This window comes from Erinaceus europaeus, chromosome 10, assembly GCF_950295315.1.
Source record: "Erinaceus europaeus chromosome 10, mEriEur2.1, whole genome shotgun sequence".
NCBI classification, from domain to species: Eukaryota; Metazoa; Chordata; class Mammalia; order Eulipotyphla; family Erinaceidae; genus Erinaceus; species Erinaceus europaeus.
This window is the reverse complement of record NC_080171.1, coordinates 11,127,632-11,149,789: the sequence shown is the minus strand read 5'-3', so window position 1 is coordinate 11,149,789 and position 22,158 is coordinate 11,127,632. Positions and strand designations below refer to the sequence as shown.

General features: G+C 43.0%; 1 protein-coding gene across 1 annotated transcript; it reads left to right on the top strand.

The window, feature by feature from the left end:
* The first annotated feature begins 47 nt into the window (after positions 1 to 47).
* Positions 48 to 11,864, top strand: CAVIN4 (caveolae associated protein 4). The gene is made up of 2 exons (XM_007526775.2): positions 48 to 589; positions 10,903 to 11,864. The coding sequence occupies exons 1-2, from the start codon at positions 182 to 184 to the stop codon at positions 11,572 to 11,574; spliced, it is 1,080 nt and encodes a 359-aa protein (XP_007526837.1). The 5' UTR covers positions 48 to 181; the 3' UTR covers positions 11,575 to 11,864.
* Positions 11,865 to 22,158: the final 10,294 nt, after the last annotated feature.

Below are 22,158 nucleotides of genomic sequence, written 5' to 3'. Positions count from 1 at the left end.
TTGCAACGGTTCATATTGCAGAATAGTCATGTATGAGTATTTATAGTTAGAAATACTTGACCAGTCTCCAGGAGTGAGGTTTCCAACCCTTTAAGCAACGCTGCTGCCTCTTATCAAGCTACAGTTTGCCCTCAGTGCTGGAGTTGACTGTGGTAGGACCTCTTGCTCAAAGAAGAAAGAAATGGAGCATAGTGGGTCACCCTCAAATGCTGCTGAGATGTACCTGAATCGCCTGTCGAGTGTCTCAGAAGATGAAGACCAAGATGCCGCCTTGACCATCGTGACTGTGCTCGACAAAGTAGCTGCCATTGTGGACAGTGTGCAGGCAAGTCAGAAGAGAATAGAGGAGAGACACAGGGAGATGGGAAACGCCATCAAATCTGTCCAGATCGACCTGCTGAAATTCTCACAGTCGCACAGCAATACAAGCTATGCCATTAACAAGTTGTTTGAGAAAACTCAAAAAGTCGGTGCTCACGTTAAAGACATGAAGGCCCGGGTGGAGAGGCAGCAAATCCACGTTAAAAAAATTGAGAGCCGGCAAGAGGAAATAATGAAGAAAAACAAGTTCCGCGTAGTCATATTCCAGGTAAGCTGGCACTTACGCCTTCAGCTCAATGTCTGCGATTTCTTGCATCTATTTTTTTAAAAAAAATTTTTACATTCATTTATTTTCCCTTTTGTTGCCCTTGTTGTTTTATTGTTGTTGTAGTTATTGATGTCACTGTCGATGAATAGGACAGAGAGAAATGAAGAGAGGAGGGGAAGACAGAGGAGGAGAGAAAGATAAGACACCGGCAGACCTGCTTCACCGCCTGTGAAGCGACTCCCCTGCAGGTGGGGAGCCGGGGGCTCGAACTGGGATCCTTGAGTCGGTCCTTGCGCTTTGTGCCACGTGCCCTTAACCCCACTGCGTTACCACCCGACTCTCTTCTTGTATCTTTTAATTGCCCAAAGTCCCATCAGAGGGTTCCTTTGTTACACTGTGATTGTTGTATTTCCTTGTGGAGTTCTGTTCAAGCAGAGTTCTCGGGATAAAATCATTTTTATGTTAATTAACTTACTGCCATTGTCCTTGTTCTGAGCCATCCACCATTTTATTTCTATAGTATGAACTGTGGATAAGGGATGATATTATTTCTCTCTTGCCTTTGAGAGTCAATATTGGGAAGGTCCTTTCAGTGTATCAGCCATATTAGCTGTTTCAGACTCTGTGAATGTTAGAACTCGAAGAGAATTTGAAGAGAATTTGGGACCCGGTGGTGATGCATCTGGTTGAATGCACACATTACAATGTGCAAGGACCTGGGTTTGAGCCCCTAGTCCCCACTTGCAGGGAGATTTTTTCTTTTTAATGTTTTTAAAAAAATTGTTATTATCTTTATTTATTGGATAGAGACAGCCAGACATCAAGAGGGAATGGGGTGATAGAGAGAGAGAGAGAGAGAGACAGAGACACACCTGCAGCACTGCTTCACCACTCGGCAAAGCTTTTCACCTGCAGGTGGGGAACGGAGGCTCGAACCCGGGTCCTTGTGCACTGTAATACATGTGCTCAACCAGGTGCTCCACCACCCGGCCCCAGTGCAGGGGGATATTGTCACAAGTGGTGAAGCAGGACTGCAGGTCTCTCTCTTTCTCTCCTTCTCTTTCCCTCTCTCTCCTTTCTATTTCTGCTGTCTCTATCCAATAAGCAAAGATAATAAAATTAAAAAAGAGAGAGAATTTGAGGAATAGCAACCCTACAACGTTATTTTTTCGTCCTTATAAGACAAAGCCTGTCAAAGCCCTCTAGAATGTACTTCGACTGCTGACATTCTGACTTAGAACAGTAAGTTGCAAAAACAAACAGACCCACACACCTCAATTTCTCAGTGATCAGGCAGTGATTTTTCCTTATTGTAGTTATACAGATGGAAGAGCCCTATAAGTGATTTCTTATTTCTTATATTTGATTACAACATCTTTTTACTTACTTAGCTAAATTGATGGTTTATGTGGCATTTGTATTGATTGCGCTAAGTTTCTGTATTACTCTGTATTTGACTCTTATTTTTTGAATAAGTATAGTCTAATACACTTTCTGAATCAAGAGGAAAAATTTGAACTTTCCACCCATGGTAGAAAACAGGAAAATCATTATTAGACAGCTCACAAAATAGAAAACAAAGTTGCAGAAATTCACTCTTGCACATTATAAACAATATTTGCTATTGTGTCTACTCAGTTTGAGGGGGAGACTATAGGAGTATTAATTGGCATAGCATTTTTTGGAGAGCAGTTTTAGTAGTATGGATTAAAAACTTAAAAAAATGCACAAAGCTTTTGGGCTAAAAATTTTATGTCAAAGAATCTGTGATAAGCATAAACCCAGGAATCTCTACTGTATGTTCAGTTTTTGCCACACTTCCTTTTAGAAAATGGATGTGTGCCTACATACGTGAGGGAAAAAAAAGAACCTAAAAAAAAAAAGCGTAATGAGATAGCAAAACAGTTGTGTTATGTAGGCAGATTTTTGGGATATGGGCCATTAGTCCCTGTTGCATTCTTCACACATTAGTCAGTTCTCCAACAGCCCTCTGTGGAATGATAAAGTTGTGTGGGGTGGCTAAGGGGGGTTTTGGATCTGTCTCCTCTCCACCCCCCATGGCTTTCATTGATCCTTTAAAAAGGAGGGAGTCGGGCAATAGCGCAGCGGGTAAAGCATACGTGGTGCAAAGCGCAAGCACCTGGTTTAAGTATCCCGGTTCGAGTCCCGGGCTCCCCACCTGCAGGGGAGTCACTTCACAGGCAGTGAAGCAGGTCTGCAGGTGTCTGTCTTCCCCTCCTCTCTCCATTTCTCTCTGCCCTGTCCAACAACGACGACATCAATAACAACAACAATAACTACAACAACAATGAAAAACAAGGACAACAAAAGGGAAAATAAATAAATGTACAAAAATTTAAAAAAAAGAATAGAGGGAGCCGGCAGTAGCGCAGCAGCCAAGAGCCGGCATAAGGACCCCGGTTCAAGTCCCCGGCTCCCCACCTGTAGGGGGGTCTCCTCACAAGCGGTGAAGCAGGGTCTTCAAGTGTCTGTCTTTCTCTCCCCCTCTCTGTCTTACCCATCTCTCTCAATTTCTCTGTCCTATTCAACAACAGCAACAACAATAACAGTAATAATAACAACGATAACAAGGGCAATAAAACGGAAAAAATGGCTTTCAGGAGCAGTGGATTTGTAGTGCAGACACCGAGCCTCAACAATAACCTTGGAGTCAAAAAAAAAAAAAAAGGATAGAAGGGGGAACAGGAAGGATATTTATTTCAAAGGTAAGACTAAGTCATTTGAAGTGATTTTTTTCTTTAATATTTATTTATTTATTGAAGAGAGATGCAGAGGGAAAGACAGGCAGAGACCAGGGCACTACTCCGCTCTGACTTACAGTGGTGCTGGGGACCTGAACCTGGCACCTCAGAGCCTCAAGTATGAGAGTCTTTTTGCATAACCATTATGCTGTCTCTTCAGCTGAAGTGATTTTACCCTCTTCCCCAACCAGGACTTTGCTGAATTTTCCTTTGTGTGATTCTACTGCTCCCATGGGACTCTTTTTTTCTCCCCTTTATTTTCACTTAGAGAGAGAGAGAGAACCCTCCTTACCAGGGAGAAAACTTCAGGTGTTTCTCTACCTCCCATTTCCCTCTCGATTTCTCCCTGTCTCTATCCAAGATCAATAAATAAGAAAAAGTGTGCGAGGAGTCAGGCAGTAGCGCAGCAGGTTAAGCGCACATGGCACAAAGCGCAAGGACCTGTCTAAGGATCCTGGTTCAAGACCCAGGCTCCCCACCTGCAGGGGGGTCGCTTCACAGGCGGTGAAGCAGGTCTGCAGGTGTCTGTCTTTCTCTCCCCCTCTCTGCCTTCCCTTCCTCTCTCTTTTTCTCTCTGTCCTATCCAACAATGATGGCATCAACATCGGCATCAATAATAATAAGTACAATAAAACAACAAGGGCATCAAAAGGAAACAAATATTAAAAAGAAAAGAAAAAGCGTGAGAGATAGAGAAAAGAGACACCACAGCCCTGCCCACTGCTTGTGAAGCTTCCCCTTGGCGTGGTGCTCGTAAGTTGTTACGCGTGGTTTTACCCTGCAGACCAGGAGACTGGCCGTATCTTCTCACAGATCAACTTAACTAGCCACGCAGCTTGGCTGCCAAATGAGACATCTGGCTATTCCCTAATCATAAGTTCCAGTCTGCTATACACTTAAGATTTCATTAAATATGTTACTTTGATACTCAACTTATTATAGTTGTTTTATTATAAACAACTATAATAAGTTGAGTATCAAAGTAATAATCACTTTCCCTAGACTTGTTTTTTTTCCACATAAATTACGTAATAATTATATTTGGAAATCAACCCTGTAATCTGCAAACAGTATTACAGAGTATTTACTATGAACTTATGGTATCTCTGACCCATTCGAATTACAGCAGATACTGGGCTCGTCAGAATAATCATGACATATTTTGGCATAGAAAATCAGGAAAGATGAATGACATGGCTTTTCTGCAGCCCAGCAGATCTGCTTAGCATGTGATTTCTCTGAGGCTACCTCTGTTTTGTTTTCAGGCTTCATTCTGCAAAAGTTTGTGGTGCACTTGAAGAAGGTTATGTGATCCTGAATTAAGCTATAGCTGATTCCTTCACAGGGGGGTTGGGAGTGTTTCCTTTCCTACCAAGTGTGATTGTTTTTGGCTCCTTCCTTTTCTAATTAGGCCTTCTCAGGCCACACCAGTCCACTTAGTGTTGCTGCTGAAGTGACTCTCCTTGAAGCAGGTGTCAGGAAAGGTGAGGACTGATTTTGCTACTTCTGCCGGATTCATCAGAAAGCTGGGAGGCACCCAGCCTGCTGTGTTTTGTTGTTGTTGTTATTATTATTTTCAATGGCTTCTAGACTCTTCCACTTCTGTAGCTAAGAAGTTCTAAGTGTCCAAAGAAAAAGCAATTCCAGGGGTACCATCCTAACTATCAGGATGCTCGGTTTTTAGAATATGTGTCAGTGAATCATGATTATTATTTTTATTATTTTATTGAACAGATTTAATCTGCATCTCAAGAGTATAGTTTCTTTTAGAAGTTTTGACTCAGATTCAGTTAAATCTCACGCTCTTTAAAATTTTGCTTACTGGGGCCAGGTGGTGGCGCACCTGGTTGAACACACATATTACAGTGCGCAAGGACCTAGGTTCAAGCCCCCAGTCCCCACTTGCAGGGGGAAAGCTTTCCAAGTGGTGAAGCAGTGGTGCAGGTGTCTCTCTGTCTCTCACCCTCTCCCTCCCTTCCCTCTGGATTTCTGACTGTCTCTATCCAATAAATAAATTAAAAATTTTTTTAAAAAAATTTAAAAAATTTTTGCTTACTCAATACAATCTTTTTAAAAATTTTTATTCATTATTGGGTAGAGACAGAGAAATTGAGAGAGGAGGAAGAGATAGGGAGGGAGACAGAGACACCCGCAGCCTGCTTCACCACTCGTGAAGCTTCCCTCGGCAGATGGGGGTCAGGGCCTTGAACCTGGGTCCTTCCACACTTAACCAGGTGTGCCTCCTCCTGACCCCTTTAATACAGTCTATTAACAGTGAGTTAGATTCCTTTACATAGCTGTGTGGCTGGGACCGATTCTCGATACCACTAGTTTCTGCCACATTCCCAAGCCCCAATTTCACCCATGTCCTTTAGGAAAATTTAAAAGATTTGAACTTCTCCCTTCATGAAACTTTTCCTCTTGGTATCGGGGGATGCTGCTCTCTGCTAGATCTCCTTTTGACTTGTTAACTGATATTTCTCCTTGATTCTTTCACGTTGTCTGCTTAACTGCAGGTCCAGACCCTATTTAACAACAACCCCCCCCCCCAGTTTCTCATTTTAAACTTAGAAAATATTTTTAAATTATCTGTATTTTTTTATAGGATAGAGACAGCCAGAAATCAAGAGGGAAGGTGGAGATAGGGAGAAGGAGAGAGACAGAGACACCTGCAACACTTGCTTCACCGCTTGTGAAGCTTCCCTCCTGTAGGTGGGGACCAGGGGCTTGAACTCGGGTCCTTGCACATTGTAACATGTGTGCTCAACCAGGTGTGCTACCATCCGGCCCCTAAACTTTTAAAATAATTTGTTTGAGGCTAAGGCAGCACATAGAGCACAGAATTTGTAAGTTCAGTGATTTGCTGCATGTACCAGTGTGGCAGTCTGGCACGTCTCTCTCTCTTTGCTTCATATGAAATAAAATTGGAAATATACACTTCTCTGAAACAAAGGTCCAGTTTTGACCTGAACTCCTTTATTGGAAGAACCTAATTAAAATAGCATGAGGCTGTATCATTTTTTAAATTTTTTATTATCTTTATTTATTTATTGGATAGAGACAGAACTTGAGAGGGGGAGACAGAGAGGGAGAAAGACAGAGAGATACCTGCAGCCCTGCTTCACTGTTCGTGAAGCTTCCCCCCTGCAGGTAGGGACTAACTCGAACATGGGTCCTTGTGCATTTGTAATATGTACGTTCAACCAGGTGCGCCACCATCTGGCCCAAGGCTGTTGAGTTTATCTTGTCTTCGAATAGTAAGTCTTTTTGTGACAGCCATACAGATTAATATTCCCTCTAGAGGGAGTCAGGCGGTAGTGCAGCAGATTAAGTGCACATAGCACAAAGCACAAGGACCAGCGTAAGGATCCCGGTTCGAGCCCCCGGCTCCCCACCTGCAGGGGAGTCACTTCACAGGCGGTGAAGCAGGTCTGCAGGTGTCTGTCTTTCTCTCCCCCTCTGTCTTCCCCTCCTCTCTCCATTTCTCTCTGTCCTATCCAACAACGATGACATCAATAACAACAACAGTAATAACTACAATAATAAAAAACAACAAGGGCAACAAAAGGGAATAAATAAATAAAATATTCCCTCTAGAACAGGATAAGGACTATGAACAGCTCTCTTTCATCTGACCTCTTGATTTTAATAATACCTTTATGCTGTTGACTCCTAAATTTCTCTAGCCCATACCCCTCTCCTGAGTTCCAGGCTTGCCCACTTGCTTGCTCTAGGCTTGACTGCTGTCTTGACATTTCAGCTTAGATGTCCAGTGAGCATCTCAAGAATCCTTCTTCCCCTCCCGTGTCTTCCTCCTGCTATCTTCCCCCTCTCAGGTAATGGCAAATTGGTCCTTTTGTTGTATTGGGGAATCACCCTTGTAACCTTCTAATAGTCCATACCCAAATTTATCAGCCAACTCTGTTGCCCGTTCAAAGGGAGCAGGAATCAGAGCACTTCTCACACTCTCTCTGTGGGTGAGCACCTTGGTCACCTCCCTCCTGAGAGGTGCAGTGGTCTCCAACTCCTCTCCCTGCTTCTTGTTCCTCATCGCTTCTTGTCAGTAGAGTGATCCTTTTATAACATGGGTCAGACCGTGTTACTGTTCTCCTGAAAGCTTTCAAATGCTTCCTGTCTTGCTCAGAATAAGAGCTGCTAGCCTTATTCTTGGATACAGCCCTATGTGAGGGGGCCGGGCAGTGGCGCACTGGGTTAAGCGCACAAAAGCACGAGGACCCACTCAAAGCCCCCTGGTTTCCCACTTGCTGGGGCGGGGGGAACGCTTCACAAGCAGTGAAGCAGGTCTGCGAGTATCTTATCTCTGTCCCTCTCTGCCCCCCCCCCCATCTCTCTCAGTTTCTCTCTGTCTTGTCTAATAAAATGGAAAAGATGGCCACCAGGAACAGTGGGTTTGTAGTGAAGGCCACTGAGCCCCAGTGATAACCAACCCGGGAGGCAGAAAAACAAAGGAAAACAAAACCAAAGAGACAGAGTCCTATGTGATCTGGCCCTCCTCTCCTTTCTACTCTCTTCTCTTCTTCAATCTCAAGCACACAGTCTCCTTACTGTTTCTCCTCTTCCAGATGAGTACATTGGCTTCAAATCTAGGCTTCAGTCACTTGACTAGCAACCTTTTCCAAGTTCCCCCCTTAATCACTGGGTCTCCTCCTCTCCCTTTGTTTTTCTCCTTGGCACTTAATACCACCCAAACATACTATGTTCCTTTTAAAAAATATTTTTTGACTTTATTTATTTACTTATTATTGGGGAGAGAGAGAGAAATTGAGAGGCAAGGGAAATATAGAGAGACAGAGAGACACCTGCAGCCCTGCTTCACCACTCATGAAGCTTTCCCCCTGCCGTTGGGGACCAGGGGCTTGAACCTGGGTCCTTGCACACTGTAGTGTGTGTATGCGCTTAGTCAGGTCCATGACCACCTGGCCCCTTTAACTTGGTTCTTTCTCACTCTTTTTTTTCTTTTTTTTTTATGTTTCCTATTTTTTTAAATTTTTTTCCCTCTACATTTAACTATTTAAAAGGTTTTTATTAATAAATGGGCTCCTCTGTGGTTCATATACAACCATAAGTGAACTTTAAACTCCATTTTATACAAACATCTCAGAAAATATTGGGAGTGAAGTATGGTAGGAAATATTGTTCACACTGCTAATTAACATGCGTATATGAAAGGAGGAACATGTTTCGTTAGTGCGTATACCTCCAGAGCAGAGGCTCTTTCTTACACTGTTTTCTTCACAGTAAGTTCAGAGGTTTTAGAACATAGGCTGGTGCCTGGTAGGTGCCTGGTAACTATTTAGTGAAGGCAGGCATAGGTCTCTTATTTGATCCAGCTGTCATTTATTGACTTTACCATCTATAGTCACTCTGATTGCTGTTAAGATGGTGTACATAAAACATAACCTAAACAGGGGCCAGACCTAGTTAAGTGCACACATTACAGTGCACAAGGTTGCAGGTTCAAGTCCTGGTCCCCACCTGCAGGGGGAAAGCTTCATAAACGGTGGAGTAGGGTTGCAGATGTTTCTCTGTCTCCCCCACCCCTCTCAATTCTTCTCTGTCTCTATCCAATAATAAATAAATAAAAACATTAAAAAAAGACCCTATAACCAAAACAAACCTGCTTTCATGGAACCTATTCTGTATTGAAGGCCTCAAGGATACATTTATAAACTAATACAGCTTCCATTTGCTTCAGACTGTGATACACATTATAAATAGAGGTGTGTGTATCATCTTGGTGTAAACAGGAGACCAGATGAATTGTTTCTTGAAAAAGTATCTTCACAGATAAAAAGAGGTGAAGAGATATTTTAAGTAGTGAGAATCACATATACAGAATGAGGAAAGATGACTTTATTCATGGAGTTGAGGGTGGTTGTGTCTTGCTGGTCTGGAGGGCTGAGAAAATTTAGCTCAATCAGAAGAGTTTCCCTTTCATACTAACATATTTGACCTCTAAGCTTTGAGTATTGAGCAGAGGAAGGACTGATCTGAACTGTCCTCAGAGCTCCTCAGGAAGTGAGGTTTTGGAGGTAGAGATCGCACAAGTTTGTGCCCGAGATGACTCAACAAGGAAGAAGGATGAGGAAGAAACAGAGCTGTTCTTGACCTTGGCTGGTGACCCTACTGCCTATGGGAATGTGAAAGAAAGGGAATATTATTTGGGATGATGATTCTGAGATCCCTGTCTCTGGTACCTGAATAGATATGGGTGCAGAGAGAGGTCCTAGAAAAAAAAGTGGCTGTGGGGAGAATGATGGATGGGCCTTGAGTTGTAGACAGGTCCAGTTTGAGATGTTGGTGGCACATCAAGATGGAGACAGCGTCATCACTTAGAAATAGTCATTTTAGCAGAGAGGAGAGTTGAAGATGATATTTGCCTGTAATTTTTCAAATAGTGAAGTTTGAAGACTCAGGAGCAACTCAGAGAAAGCTTGGGAGATAAAGAAAAAAAAAGTGTAAGAGGAACAAAATCTTGAAAAATACCAACATTTAAGGAATAGGTAGAAAGTAAATAGCCCACAGAGGGGATTTGAAAGGCATCATTAGTGCCAAGGAAATAGCTCAGCTTACTAATAAGTAACTTGCCAGCTTGCAAGCTTGAGTTCCCATAGGTCCCTGTGATACAGCATTGTAAGCCAGAGCTGAGCAGTGCTCTGGTTTTGTCTCTCTCTCTTTTTAAATTGATTTAATTATGAACGACAAGTCTGTTGAATAAGAGCAGTACAATTCCACACAATTCCCACCATCAGAGTTCTACGTCTCACTCCCTCCATTGGAAGCTTCCCTGTTCTTTATCCCTCTGTGAGTATGGACCAAAGTTCTTTATGGGGTGCAGAAGGTGGGCGTCCTGGCTTCTGTAATTGCTTTTCCACTGGTCATGGGCTTTGGCAGGTCGATCCATACCTCCAGGCTGTTTTTGTCTTTACCTAGTGGGGCAGGGCTCTGGAGAGGTGGAGTTCTAAGACACATTGGTGAGGTTGTCTGCCCAGGGAAACCAGGATGGCATCATGGTAGCATCTGTAGCTTGGTGGCTGAAAAGCATTAAGATATAAAGCAGAATAAATTGTTTACTAATCAAAAAACTAAAGGTAGGAATATAGCAGACGAGATTTGGGTTCTCCATTTTTGGAGAAGTTAGGAAGTCTATTTTAGGTATATTCTAAGGGGCCATGACTTAACTTACTCCTGCTTGAACCCAACAGCTAACAAACATGTAGGCTAAAGGTATTTATTGTCTGGTAAAGTAAGGACTACAAAAGCTGGATAAGGGCAAGAGAACCCCATACTTGTTCTCTTTGATCATCTTCACTACCACTTTTATCATCATCACTACTACTGTTTTAAACCATTGGTAGTGCTGGGGATTGAACCTGGAATGTTGGAGCCCCAGACCCTAAAGTCTTTTTACATAACCATCATGCTATCTCCCCAAGCCCACACATCTTCATCTTAAAAAGGTGCGGTTAAAGGTCAAATAACTGACTTCTAACTCTTTTTTTTTTTTTTTTTCCTTTTTCTTTCCTTTAGGAGAAGACTCAGTGTCCAACTTCCTTGTCTATTGTTAAAGAGAGCAACCTAACTCACGATGAAGAAGAGAATGAGAATGTTTTTGGTCCTCCCATAGAACTGTCCTCAGATGAAGAATGTTACGTTGAAGAAAGCAGATCTGACAAGCTTAGAAAGTCAGGCAAGGAGCACATTGATAATATCAAAAAGGCATTTTCTAAAGAAAACATGGAGAAGACACGCCAGAATTTTGACAAGAAAGTGAACACAATTAGAACAAGAATTGTGACCCCAGAGAGGAGGGAAAGGCTGAGGCAGTCGGGAGAAAGGCTGAAACAGTCAGGGGAAAGATTTAAGAAATCCATTTCAAATGCAGCTCCCTCCAGGGAGACATTTAAGATGCGAGGCCTTCGCAAAGGAAAGGCTAAGGACCGAGCTGTGGCTGGCGCTACAGAAGAGGTCAGGGAGATGGGGGTGGACATCATTGCCAGGGGAGAGGCTCTGGGCCCTGCCAGTGAGTATCACACGGAAGAACTGAGTGAAACAGATCGAGAAGAGGATGGGGCGGTGAGACTTCCCCAGGAAAGAGGGGAACTCTCAACTCTAGAGCCTTTGAAGGTTACTTTTAAGCCCCAGGTGAGAGTAGAGGATGATGATGAATCTCTTCTGCTAGACTTGAAACAGTCCTCCTAAAGAGAATTGGAGAGGCAGTCTCCTGAGTAGTTCAGTGCTAGTTTAAAATGTACCGTCATCTACATTTATGTGTTACAGAGGAAAACACAAACGAGATGCTTCTTTCCTATTTGAAAACCTTAAAAATACAAATACATACTTTCTTGTAAATTCCTTTGGGAATTCTTTTGACCTCTATCCCTTGGACTTATAAGAGTCTCGTAGACTTCTCTCTCATGTCATCCTTCTGGCAGCTATAGGATCTTTATAATCCTGTCTCTTGCCCACCAAATAAATAAGCTTCAAAGAGACAGTGAGTTAGTTGTTTGGGAGTCCATCATTGGCTTTGTGGCCATCATCATAACATTATAACAAAGCTTCATGTTAGTGTCTCCTTTGTCCGTGTTTTTATTATGATACGTGACAAACAACATGAATTTTACTTAGTAGCCCCTTACAAAATCTCTAGATTCTTTGATTTTTTTTCTCTGTATATATATATATATATATATATATATATATATTGTTCTCCACCAGGATTATTGCTGGGTCTCTTGCCTACATGATTCCACCATTCCTGCCAGTCTTTTTTGTTTTTCTTTTTTTTTCTGATCTAGATTGATGCAGTCATCCTCAATGAGTGTTTTCGTATGCAAATCATACTGTTTGTTCAGATCAAAAGGTACATTAGGAAATTAAGAAACATCCCCTTTTGTGATGCCTTTACATAAATAATGAAGTTCTGAACTTCAGCAATTGGTCCTAGGACAACTTTACTTGTGGAAGTTGCTTAGCCAAACATTTGCTAGTAAGCTTGTCAATAAAATAGAGTGTTCTGTCTGACCAACTCAGAGGACCATCACAGAGATCAAAGGAAACATACCATCCAGGGGGATAAGAAGTCCGTTTTGAGAAAAGAAGCCTCTTGGACTCCTGGAAAACAGAGCCAAAATAATCGTACTTTCTGGGGAAAAAAAAAGAAAGAGAGAGAGAGAGACCCTCAGGGCCAAGCAGCAAAGACCTAGATTGGGCAGAAGCGGAAGAAACTCAACTTGGTCTTCAGAAGCCATTGTTGAATCAGGAATGAAAAATGTTTGGGTGACATCTTGTTTTTGAAAGACTAAAACGGGAGCTTGGGATTTATTTGGGTCTTAAAATATTTTGTGGTGTCCGGATGGTAGTGCACTGGGTTAAGCGCACATGGCACAAAGCGCAAGGATGACAATAAAGATCCTGGTTTGAGCCCCCGGCTCCCCATCTGCAGGGGGGTTGCTTCACTAATGGTGAAGCAGGTCTGCAGGTGTCCGTGTTTCTCTCCCCCTCTCTGTCTTCCCCTCCTCTTTCAATTTTTCTCTGTCCTATCCAACATCAATAGCAATAACAACAACAAGATGGAGAAAATGACCTCCAGGAGCAGTGGATTTGAAATGGAGGCACCAAGCCCCAGCAATAACCCTGGAGGCAGAAAAAAATATTGTGAAAAATTATTTTCTATTTTCCTTTTGCCTGAGATTGTTGTGGATCTGTACAAGTGTTGATTTGAGCTGCACGGGGTCTAAAATGGTGGGCCTGTAGCAGTATTTATTTGAGCTGCATGAAATATGAAATGGTAAAAAAAAAAAAAGAAATATGGAATGGTGGCTATGTCTTCACGCAGCCTTTCTGAAGTCACTGTTGCTTCAGTCAAGTTGGAAATGACCTGAGCTAATTCTCTTTGCCAAAGTGAGGCCCTTAAGCCTTGTCTGTTCAAAACAGTGTTCATAAGACCTCATCATAGCTACTTTGGAAGGCAGACAGACTCCATTTGTTAGTTATAGATCTAACCACTTTTACTGTTACTGAAGAGGGAAATAGAGTCACACTGATTCTGCACTTTTTGGTATGTTATATTGAAAAAAAGTTATGAAATTGTTGCATTTGAAGAGTTTGGATAGAAATCAGCTTTCAGATCAGTTTTGGATAATCATGCAGTTAAAAATCGTCAGGTACAACACAGACACAAATCAACTTCATGACAATATTTTACTCTATGGATTACACCTATGGACCTGGGCGTTTGACTAAGCTGCATTTCCTAACCATCTTATTGTGAGTTTGTCAATATACAACACAATCTTACGCTGAAGAGACGAGAACATGTGATCCTGTAGAAAGGGCTTGGGTGCCAAGTCATACAATTCCTTAAAGCTACAATACATTTGCAATTAAAAGAAATGATAACAAAGCTCTATGTCAGTGTCTCCTTTGTCCGTGTTTTATTATGATGAATGGCAAACAACATGGATTTCACTTAGTAGCTTTTCTCATAAAAAGAATATCTAGATTCTTTTATTTTTTCCCCCTCTCTATATATTTTCTCCACCAGGATTACTGCTGGGGCTCTTGCCTACATGAGTTCACCATTCCTGCCAATCTTACTATTTTTTTTTCTTTATATAGAGAATGAGACACAGAGGAAAGTAGGGAGAGAAAATATACTACTGCTTCACTGGTTGTGAGGTCTTTTTTTAATATTTATTCCTTTTTGTTGCCCTTGTTTTTTAAAAATATTTCCTTTTGTTGCCTTTTTTTTTTTTTTGTCATTGTTGGATAGGACAGAGAAACATAGAGGAGGGGAAGACAGAGAGGGGGAGAGAAAGTCAGACACCTTCAGACCTGCTTCACGACCTGTGAAGCGACTCCTCTGCAGGTGGGGAGCCAGGGGCTCGAACCAGAATCTTTACTCCAGTTCTTGTGCTTTGCGCCACACTGTGCTACCGCCTGACTCCCGCCCTTGTTGGTTTTTTTTTAAAAATTGTTGTAGTTATTGTTGTTGTTGGATAGGACAGAGAGAAATGGAGAGAGGAGGGAAGACAGAGAAGGGGAGAGACAGACACCTGCAGACTTGCTTCACTGCCTGTGAAGGGACTCCCCTGCAGGTGGGGAGCTGGGGGCTCAAACCGGGATCCTTCCAGTGGTCCTTGTGCTTTGCACCACCTGCACTTAACCCGCTGAGCTACTGCCCGGCTCCCAAAGCCTTTTTTTTGATGGTGCTCTTCTGTGGTGTCTGGTGGCTTGAACCAAGTTATAATTCCTTTATCGAATCCAAGTATATATACATACAAAGCATTCCATGACATGCTACATCTGGCTTTAAAATGGACCAGTAAGCAAACAGATTGACAGCCTTTCCTTAACAGGGCCAGGAAAACAGCTCAGGAGGTGAACACTGGACTAGCATGCCTGAGACCCCAGGTTCAGCACCTGGCTGGTATTACCATATGCCAGAGCCAAGCAGTCCTCTGGTACCTATCTCTCTCTCCCCCTCTCTCACATAAAAATTAATAAATATTTCAGGGAGTTGGGTGGTAGCGCAGCAGCTTAAGTGCAGGTGGTGCAAAGCACAAGAACCAGCTTAAAGATCCAGGTTCGAGCCCCCAGCTCCCCACCTGCAGGGGAGTCGCTTCACAGGTGGTGAAGCAGGTCTGCAGGTGTCTGTCTCCCTCTTTGTCTTCCCCATCTCTCTTCATTTCTCTTTGTCCTATCCAACAACGACATCAACAACAACAATAGCTACAACAATAAAACAAGGACAAGAAAATAATAAAAAAGTAGTCAATATTTATAAATTACTTAGCAGTAGTATTTTCAAAAAAACGTTTTAGTCTTGTGATTTTTACTCTACATGGAGTCAGAGGGAGAATAAAGAAAGGAAGGAAGGAAGAAAGAAGAAAGAAAGAAAGGTAGATCTGGAGCCAGGAAATAATCCACCAGTCAGAGCACAATTTATTTTTTACCAGAGCATTGCTCAGTTTATGGTGATGCAGGGTATTGAACCTGGGACTTCAGAGTCTCAGGCATGAGAGTCTCTCTGCATAACCATTATGCTATCTACCCCCTCCAGCCTGCCTGCTTATTATTATTATATACATCAATGTGAGACAATTTATTCAAATAAAACAATTTATCTTTTTTTTTAAACTTTATTTTTTTTTATCTGATAGAGATGGAGAGAAATTGAGAGGTGGGAGGTCGAGAGGGAGAGACAGAGACAGAGACACCTGCAGCCCTGCTTCACCACTCATGAAGCTCTCCCCTTTAGGTGGGGATGGGGGGCTCGAACCTGGGTTCTTGCATACTGTGCTTCATGCATTTAACCAGGTGCGCCACCACCCAGCCCCCTCATCTCTTTTTTTTTTAATTAAAATTTTAAAAGTTTTATTTTTGCCACCAAGGTTATTGCTGGGAATCAGTGCCTGCAGGATGACACCACCACTCCCCACTTTATGGTTTTCCATCTCTCCCCCTCTTTTTCCACAGAGGGCGATAAACAGAAATATGGAGAGAGAAAGTCACCTGCAGCACTGCTCCACCACTTGTAAAGCTTCCTCCCTGCTGGTGGGGTTTGGGGGATTGAACCTAGGTCCTTGCAGATGGTTACATGTGAGCTCTACCAGCTGCATCGCCCAGGTCCCCTTCCCTTTTTTTCTTTCCCTGAGTAGAACAGTGTCACGGAACCTCCATAGCCTGTGAGGACAAGGCCCACTCTCCAGTGCTGCTGCAGGACAGCCAGAGAGAGGGCAGCGACACTGCTCAGCTCATGATGACCTGCGGTTTCCTCTCAATTTGTGGAGGCCTCTTTCTGGCTTGAAGGTTAGAGAGCAGGGCAGTTATGTGCTTTTGACTCAGACTCAACCCTTTGTCTTCCAAATAAGGGTTTTGTTTTTAGAACAAGGGCTGAAGTCTATTGTAGCTAAAAGGCTTGGACAAGTCCCATAATATATTCCACAGAGTCATCATTAACTGCGATATCATTACATGGAACAATTAGATTGTCCATCCCCCCACATACATGTTTTCAAGATTTCTCCTCTGATCAGGTTGTGACAATCACAGTCTTTGAAAGGGCAAACATTCTTCCAAAGTTCATGGATAGAATTCATTTAGGGAAAACTCTAAATATTCTAAGCTTAAATTCATTTTTTTCTTTATTGGTGATTTAATATTGATTTACAAAATTATAATTCCACACCATTCCTACTGCCATTTGAAACTCATACACCTGTCTTAGAATCACCAGCAGTATGGTAAACTTGTGTTGGCGACTGAAATCACTTGTGACTGACTAGCTTTTCCACATCAGTCCCCCTACTCCCCACAATAAAAAAATTTGAAAAAGAAAAACAAGAGTTTGTGAAGGGCAAAGAAGTGGCTACGTAAATGGTTTAGATTCCCAGAAATCTGTAATTTAGCCATCTGATTGGATAGAATCAAGGCTGTATGCAGAGAGCGAATTTTTTTCTAAACTTTTCCAAAACCTTTTTCAGAAGGGAGGATGACTTACATCACCCTCCAAGGATCTATGATGTAGAAATAGAAAGTCTGGACATTGAAATCATATAACTTAGTCTTTTTTTTTTTTTTTATGGCTACTAGGGTTATCTGGGACTTGGTACCTGCATGACAAATCCACCCCTCCTGGTAGCCATCCCCCCCTTTCTTTGTTGATAGAAATTGATGGGGAGAGAGAGAAAGAGGCCTGCATTTGTGCTTCCCTGCTCTTCACACTGGAGGAGGGTGGCATCCCCAGGTAGATGACCTCACCAGTGTGCCTGGAACCTCACTGCTTCAGAGCCCCGCCCATGAGGGGAAGATAGAAACAGGTGGGGGTATGGATCCACCTGCCATCTCCCATGTCCGTTGAAGAAGCAATTACAGAAGCCAGAACTCCCACCTTCTGCACCTCAAAATCAAATTTGATCCACACACCCAGTGGAGGGGGCGGGGGAGAAATGATAGGGGGAAGAGGATAATAGGACCCTGAACTCCCAGCTCCATCAGGAACCAGAGAGAGGAGGAAAAAGGGAGGGACATTTGGATGTAATAATAGGTGTATGTGTGACTTGGAAAGGAAGAGAGGAGGGGACCCACCTCCCCCCCACCTCCCCCCACAATGGGCAAATACATACAAGTAAAGACAGTTGTAGAAATGATAGTTGAGGGGGCCAGGTGGTAGCGCAGCAGGTTAAGTGCACAGGGTGCAAAGCTCAAGGATGCCTGTAAGCATCCCTGCTCAAGCCCCCGACTCCCCACCTGCAGGGGGGTCACTTCACAGGCAGTGAAGCGGATCTGCTGGTGTCTGTCTTTCTCTCCCCGTCTCTCTCTTTCCCTCCTCTCTGCATTTCTCTCTGTCCTATCCAACAATGATGACAATTATAATAACTACAACAATTTAAAAAAAGGGAATAAATATCTAAAAGAGAATAACATTTTATGTGCCTTTTTCTTTTCTGGTTTTTTTTTTTTTTTTTTTTTTTTTGCATGTTCATCGCTGAGGCTTGGTGCCTGCGCTACGAATCCACTGCTTCTGTGACCATTTTTATCCTTTTTTTTTTTTTTTTTAGAGAGAGACAGACACCTGAAGACATGCTTCACCGCTTGTGAAGTAACCACCCCACCCCCGCAGATGGGGAGGTGAGTGCTGGAACCCAGATTCTTGTGTGGGTCCTTGGACTTCATACTCTATGCACTTAATCTGGTGCGTCACTGCCCAGCCCCCCTTTTTTGTTACTAAAAAGTATTAGATATAGTAGCTATTTACTGGATGAAAAAAAAATTTTTTTTTGCACTCTGGCATTTTTCTCCGAACATCTTTGAATTAAAGCTATTTATTTGCTGCCTATTGAGTGCCTCCTATAAGCCTCGTATGAAGCAGTAAATAAGACAGAGTCCCTGCTTTTAGAGAGATAACATCCCAGGGAGAGAGAACCAATGGGTGAGCAAATATTTGGCGGTGATGTGTAATAAAGAAAACACACTAGGGTAGGGAGACTGTGAATTATGGTGGGCTGTACAGGATAGTGACGTTCAGAAAGGAGTCCAGGAAAGGCCTTTCTGATAAGATGACCACAATGTCCCGAGTCTAATGAAAGTCAGCCAGGAAAATATTTTTGGTCTAGTCAGCGGGTGGAAGAGTAGGGGAGGAATAGGGTATCAGATACTGTGATGAGGTCTGGCTTTTACTGAGAGACACACTAAGTAGTTGAGCAGAGGAGTGATTATTTACACTTCCAGCAACAACAACAACAAAAAAATCACAACGTGGCGCAAAGCGCAAGGACCCGCGTAAGGATCCCGGTTCGAGCCCCTGGCTCCCCACCTGCAGGGGAGTCACTTCATAGGCAGTGAAGCAGGTCTGCAGGTGTCTTGTCTTTCTCTCCCCCTCTCTGTCTACCCCTCCTCTCTCCATTTCTCTCTGTCCTATCCAACAACGACATCAATAACAGCGATAATAATAACTATCACAACGATAAAACAACCAGGGCAACAGAAGGAAAAAAAATGGCCTCCAGGAGCGGTGGATTCGTGGTGCAGGCACCAAGCCCCAGCGATCACCCTCGAGGCAAAACAAACAAACAAAAAACCCCCAATCTGTTCAAAGATCTAACCACAATAGCTGGAGAGGGGGCTCAGTAGAGTGCAGTCCTTGTGTATTTGAGCTCCCAAATTCAACCCCCCACCACCACCATGTATGTCCACCACCATATACATACGTTGGGGTAATGCTCTAGTTCTCTCTCATTCACTTAAAACAGACAAAAATATTATATGTGAGTTTAAGAAGCTAACTTCAGATTCTGTTTCTGTTCACACTTTAAAAGAAATCACCCCAAGTCACAGCGTTTTCTGTTCCTAGCTCAATCCAGACCGCCAATAGTGGAGAAGGCCAGCTCGGAGGAATTGCCATTGTAGCTCAAGACTGACACCTAATGGCCATTTTCATAATTGTATATACCTGCAGTTCGGAAAGTGCCTGCTGCTCCAAGTGAACATGAATAGAAAGCCACGCACATGTTGCCCAAAGCAACCATAGTGTTATTAGGAGAAGATTACAGTAGTTCTGACTCCTTGTCTTGCTCCCTCCCTCCCTTCCTCCTTGGTTTTCGCTGGGGCTCTCAGTGTCTGCACTTAGAAGTCACTGCTCCTGGCGGCCATTTTCCTCCCATCTTATTGGATGGGACAGAGAGAAGAGAGAAATGGAGAGAAGAGGGAAGATAGAGAGGAGGAGAGAAGATAGAAAGGGGGAGAGGAGAGGAAGAGATCTGCAGACCTGCTTCACCTTGTGAAGCGACTTCCCTGCAGGTGGGGAACCTGGAGCTGAAGTCAGGATCCTTGAGTGGGTTGGTACTGTTGGTTCCTATGTGCTCTTAACCCAGTGAATCACCTCCAGGCCCCACCCTTGCTTTTCTTTAGCTCATTTGAGGTCATTTTGCATTTCTCTAGAATGCAAGCAGCTGGGGCATCCTCATGAAATGGTAATGGAGAATCAGTCAGGGCCAGGTGGAATCAACAAGAGAAAGTGTGTGATTCTAGGATTGTCTATCACAAGGTGGCATCTAATCCATCAGGGCATGTGGATTCCAAACCTGATTTCAAATCAGGTTGGCACTATTTAAAAAAAAAAGAGGTCTGGTCTTGATGCTTTGCTTTGTGTGCAAGCCAGGCTGGAGCCCAGCGCCCACCACATGGATGGAAGCTTTGGTGCTGTGGTCTGTTCACTCTTTTTCTCTGCCTCTCTGTTCCTGTCTCAAAATAAAATAAAATAAAATAAAATAAAATAAAATAGTCTGGTCTTGTGAACTGAAAGGAAGTTCAAGACTGAAATATTCAAAGTCAGGTGAGGGTGGGTGTTTCTTAAAATATAGGTCTGTTATTTTAATTTAGCAGTTGAGAACTTGTTATTATTTTACTGTTAAGTTTTTAATTAGTGATTTAACAGTTTACTGTTGGTATGCTTCTAAATTCTGCTTCTAAGACCCCTTCTCTTTCATTGGTTTAATCCCCCCTGCTTAACACTGTATTCTATGTACATAGCCACTGTTAACTAAGCACCCCCTGCCTGCAGAGCACTGGTTTAATCCCCATTGTTTTGCACGCTTTTTCCTTCTCCCCATCCCCTATTGGACGTACATCCTCTTCGGACCTGACTCTTCCACCTCAGGATATATAAGGACAGGATTGTGATTAGAGTTAGCTTAGATTGCGCTGCGTTCCACATGAATAAAGGCTGAACTGCGTACCACTCAGCCGTGAGTCCCTGGTTGTCTCTCTCTCTCCCACCTGTGAAGCTAGCCCCACATAATGGCGCCTGAACAGGGACTGGCACCAACGTGGGACCTAACCCGCCCATCCCCCAGATAAGTAAACTTGGCTACCCTTCCGCCATGGGCTGTCTTTCTACTTATGAAGAGGTTTCCCAAAGCCTCTACTCCCTCTTCATGAGACGGTTTCTCTGTCTCTGGAACATTTTGCTCTGGGCCACACTTGGTTCCCTGACCGGGAAATTTGGTTTCTTATGACCATGATCCGTAGAGCTTGGGAGATGCGTGGAGATTTCTCCCTGGTCGTCTCTCTCTCCCGCCTGCGAAGGTAGCCCAACAGTTTACAAGACTATAAGATTACAGGGTATAGTTTCACACCACATACTCCACCAAGAACATTAGTTTTTAATGTTTTATTTATTCATTTTCTTCTTCTTCTCCTTCCCCTTCCCCCTCCCCCTCCCCCTCCCCCTCCCCTTCCCCTTCCCCTTCTCCTTCTCCTTCTCCTTCTCCTTCTCCTTCTCCTCCTCCTCCTTCTTCTCCTCCTTTTTTTTTTCTTATAAAAGAGAGATACAAGGGGCAGGGGTAGATGGTATAATAGTAATGCAAACAGATTCTCATACCTGAGGCTCTGTAGTTCCAGGTTCAACCTCCCACATCACCATAAACCAGAGATGAGCAATGCTCTGGTTAAAAAAGAAAATAATAGTGTGGTCTGGGAGGTGGCGCAGTGGATAAAGCATTGGATTCTCAACCATGAGGTCCTGAGTTTGATCCCCGGCAGCACATGTACCAGAGTCATATCTGGTTCTTTCTCTCCTATCTTTCTCATGAATAAATAAATTCTTTTGAAAAAAGAAAATAATAATAATAATACAGACAGAAACCAGAGCACTCTTCAGCTCTAGTTTATGGTGGGGCTGGGGATTGAACCTGGGACCTCAGAGTCTTGGGCATAAGAGTCTCTTACATAACCATTATGCTGTCTCCCCAGCCCCAAGAACTTTGTAATTGGATATTTAGTATTACATCTTACACTGTCATCTTACTTCAGCATCTTGGCTAGGTTGCACTCTCTTATCTTAGTTTTTAAATAGTAGCCATTTAATAAAAGATATCTCAACTCATGTATTTTATGCCAAGCAAGGGAAATGCTAGCATTTAGTAATCTTTCAGCTACGACTAGTTATTATTGTTAGAAGAACTCCTATTGTGGTCCCAGTGGTGATGCAGTGGATAAAGCATTGGACTCCCAAGCATGAGGTCCTGAGTTCAATCCCCAGCAGCACATGTACCAGAGTGATATCTGGTTCTTTCTCTCCTCTCTTATGAATAAATAAAATCTTAAAAAACAAAGGACTACAATTAGCCATTAGAGTTAGGCACAGAACAAGATTCCATACACAGAGACAAGGAAGATAGGAGAAACATTTGTATGTAAAAGATGAAGCAGGTCAACTAGAAAAGAGACATTTTGGAGGTGCTGTTTGAAGTGCCCAAAGAAGAGTTGGATTTGCAGATGAGA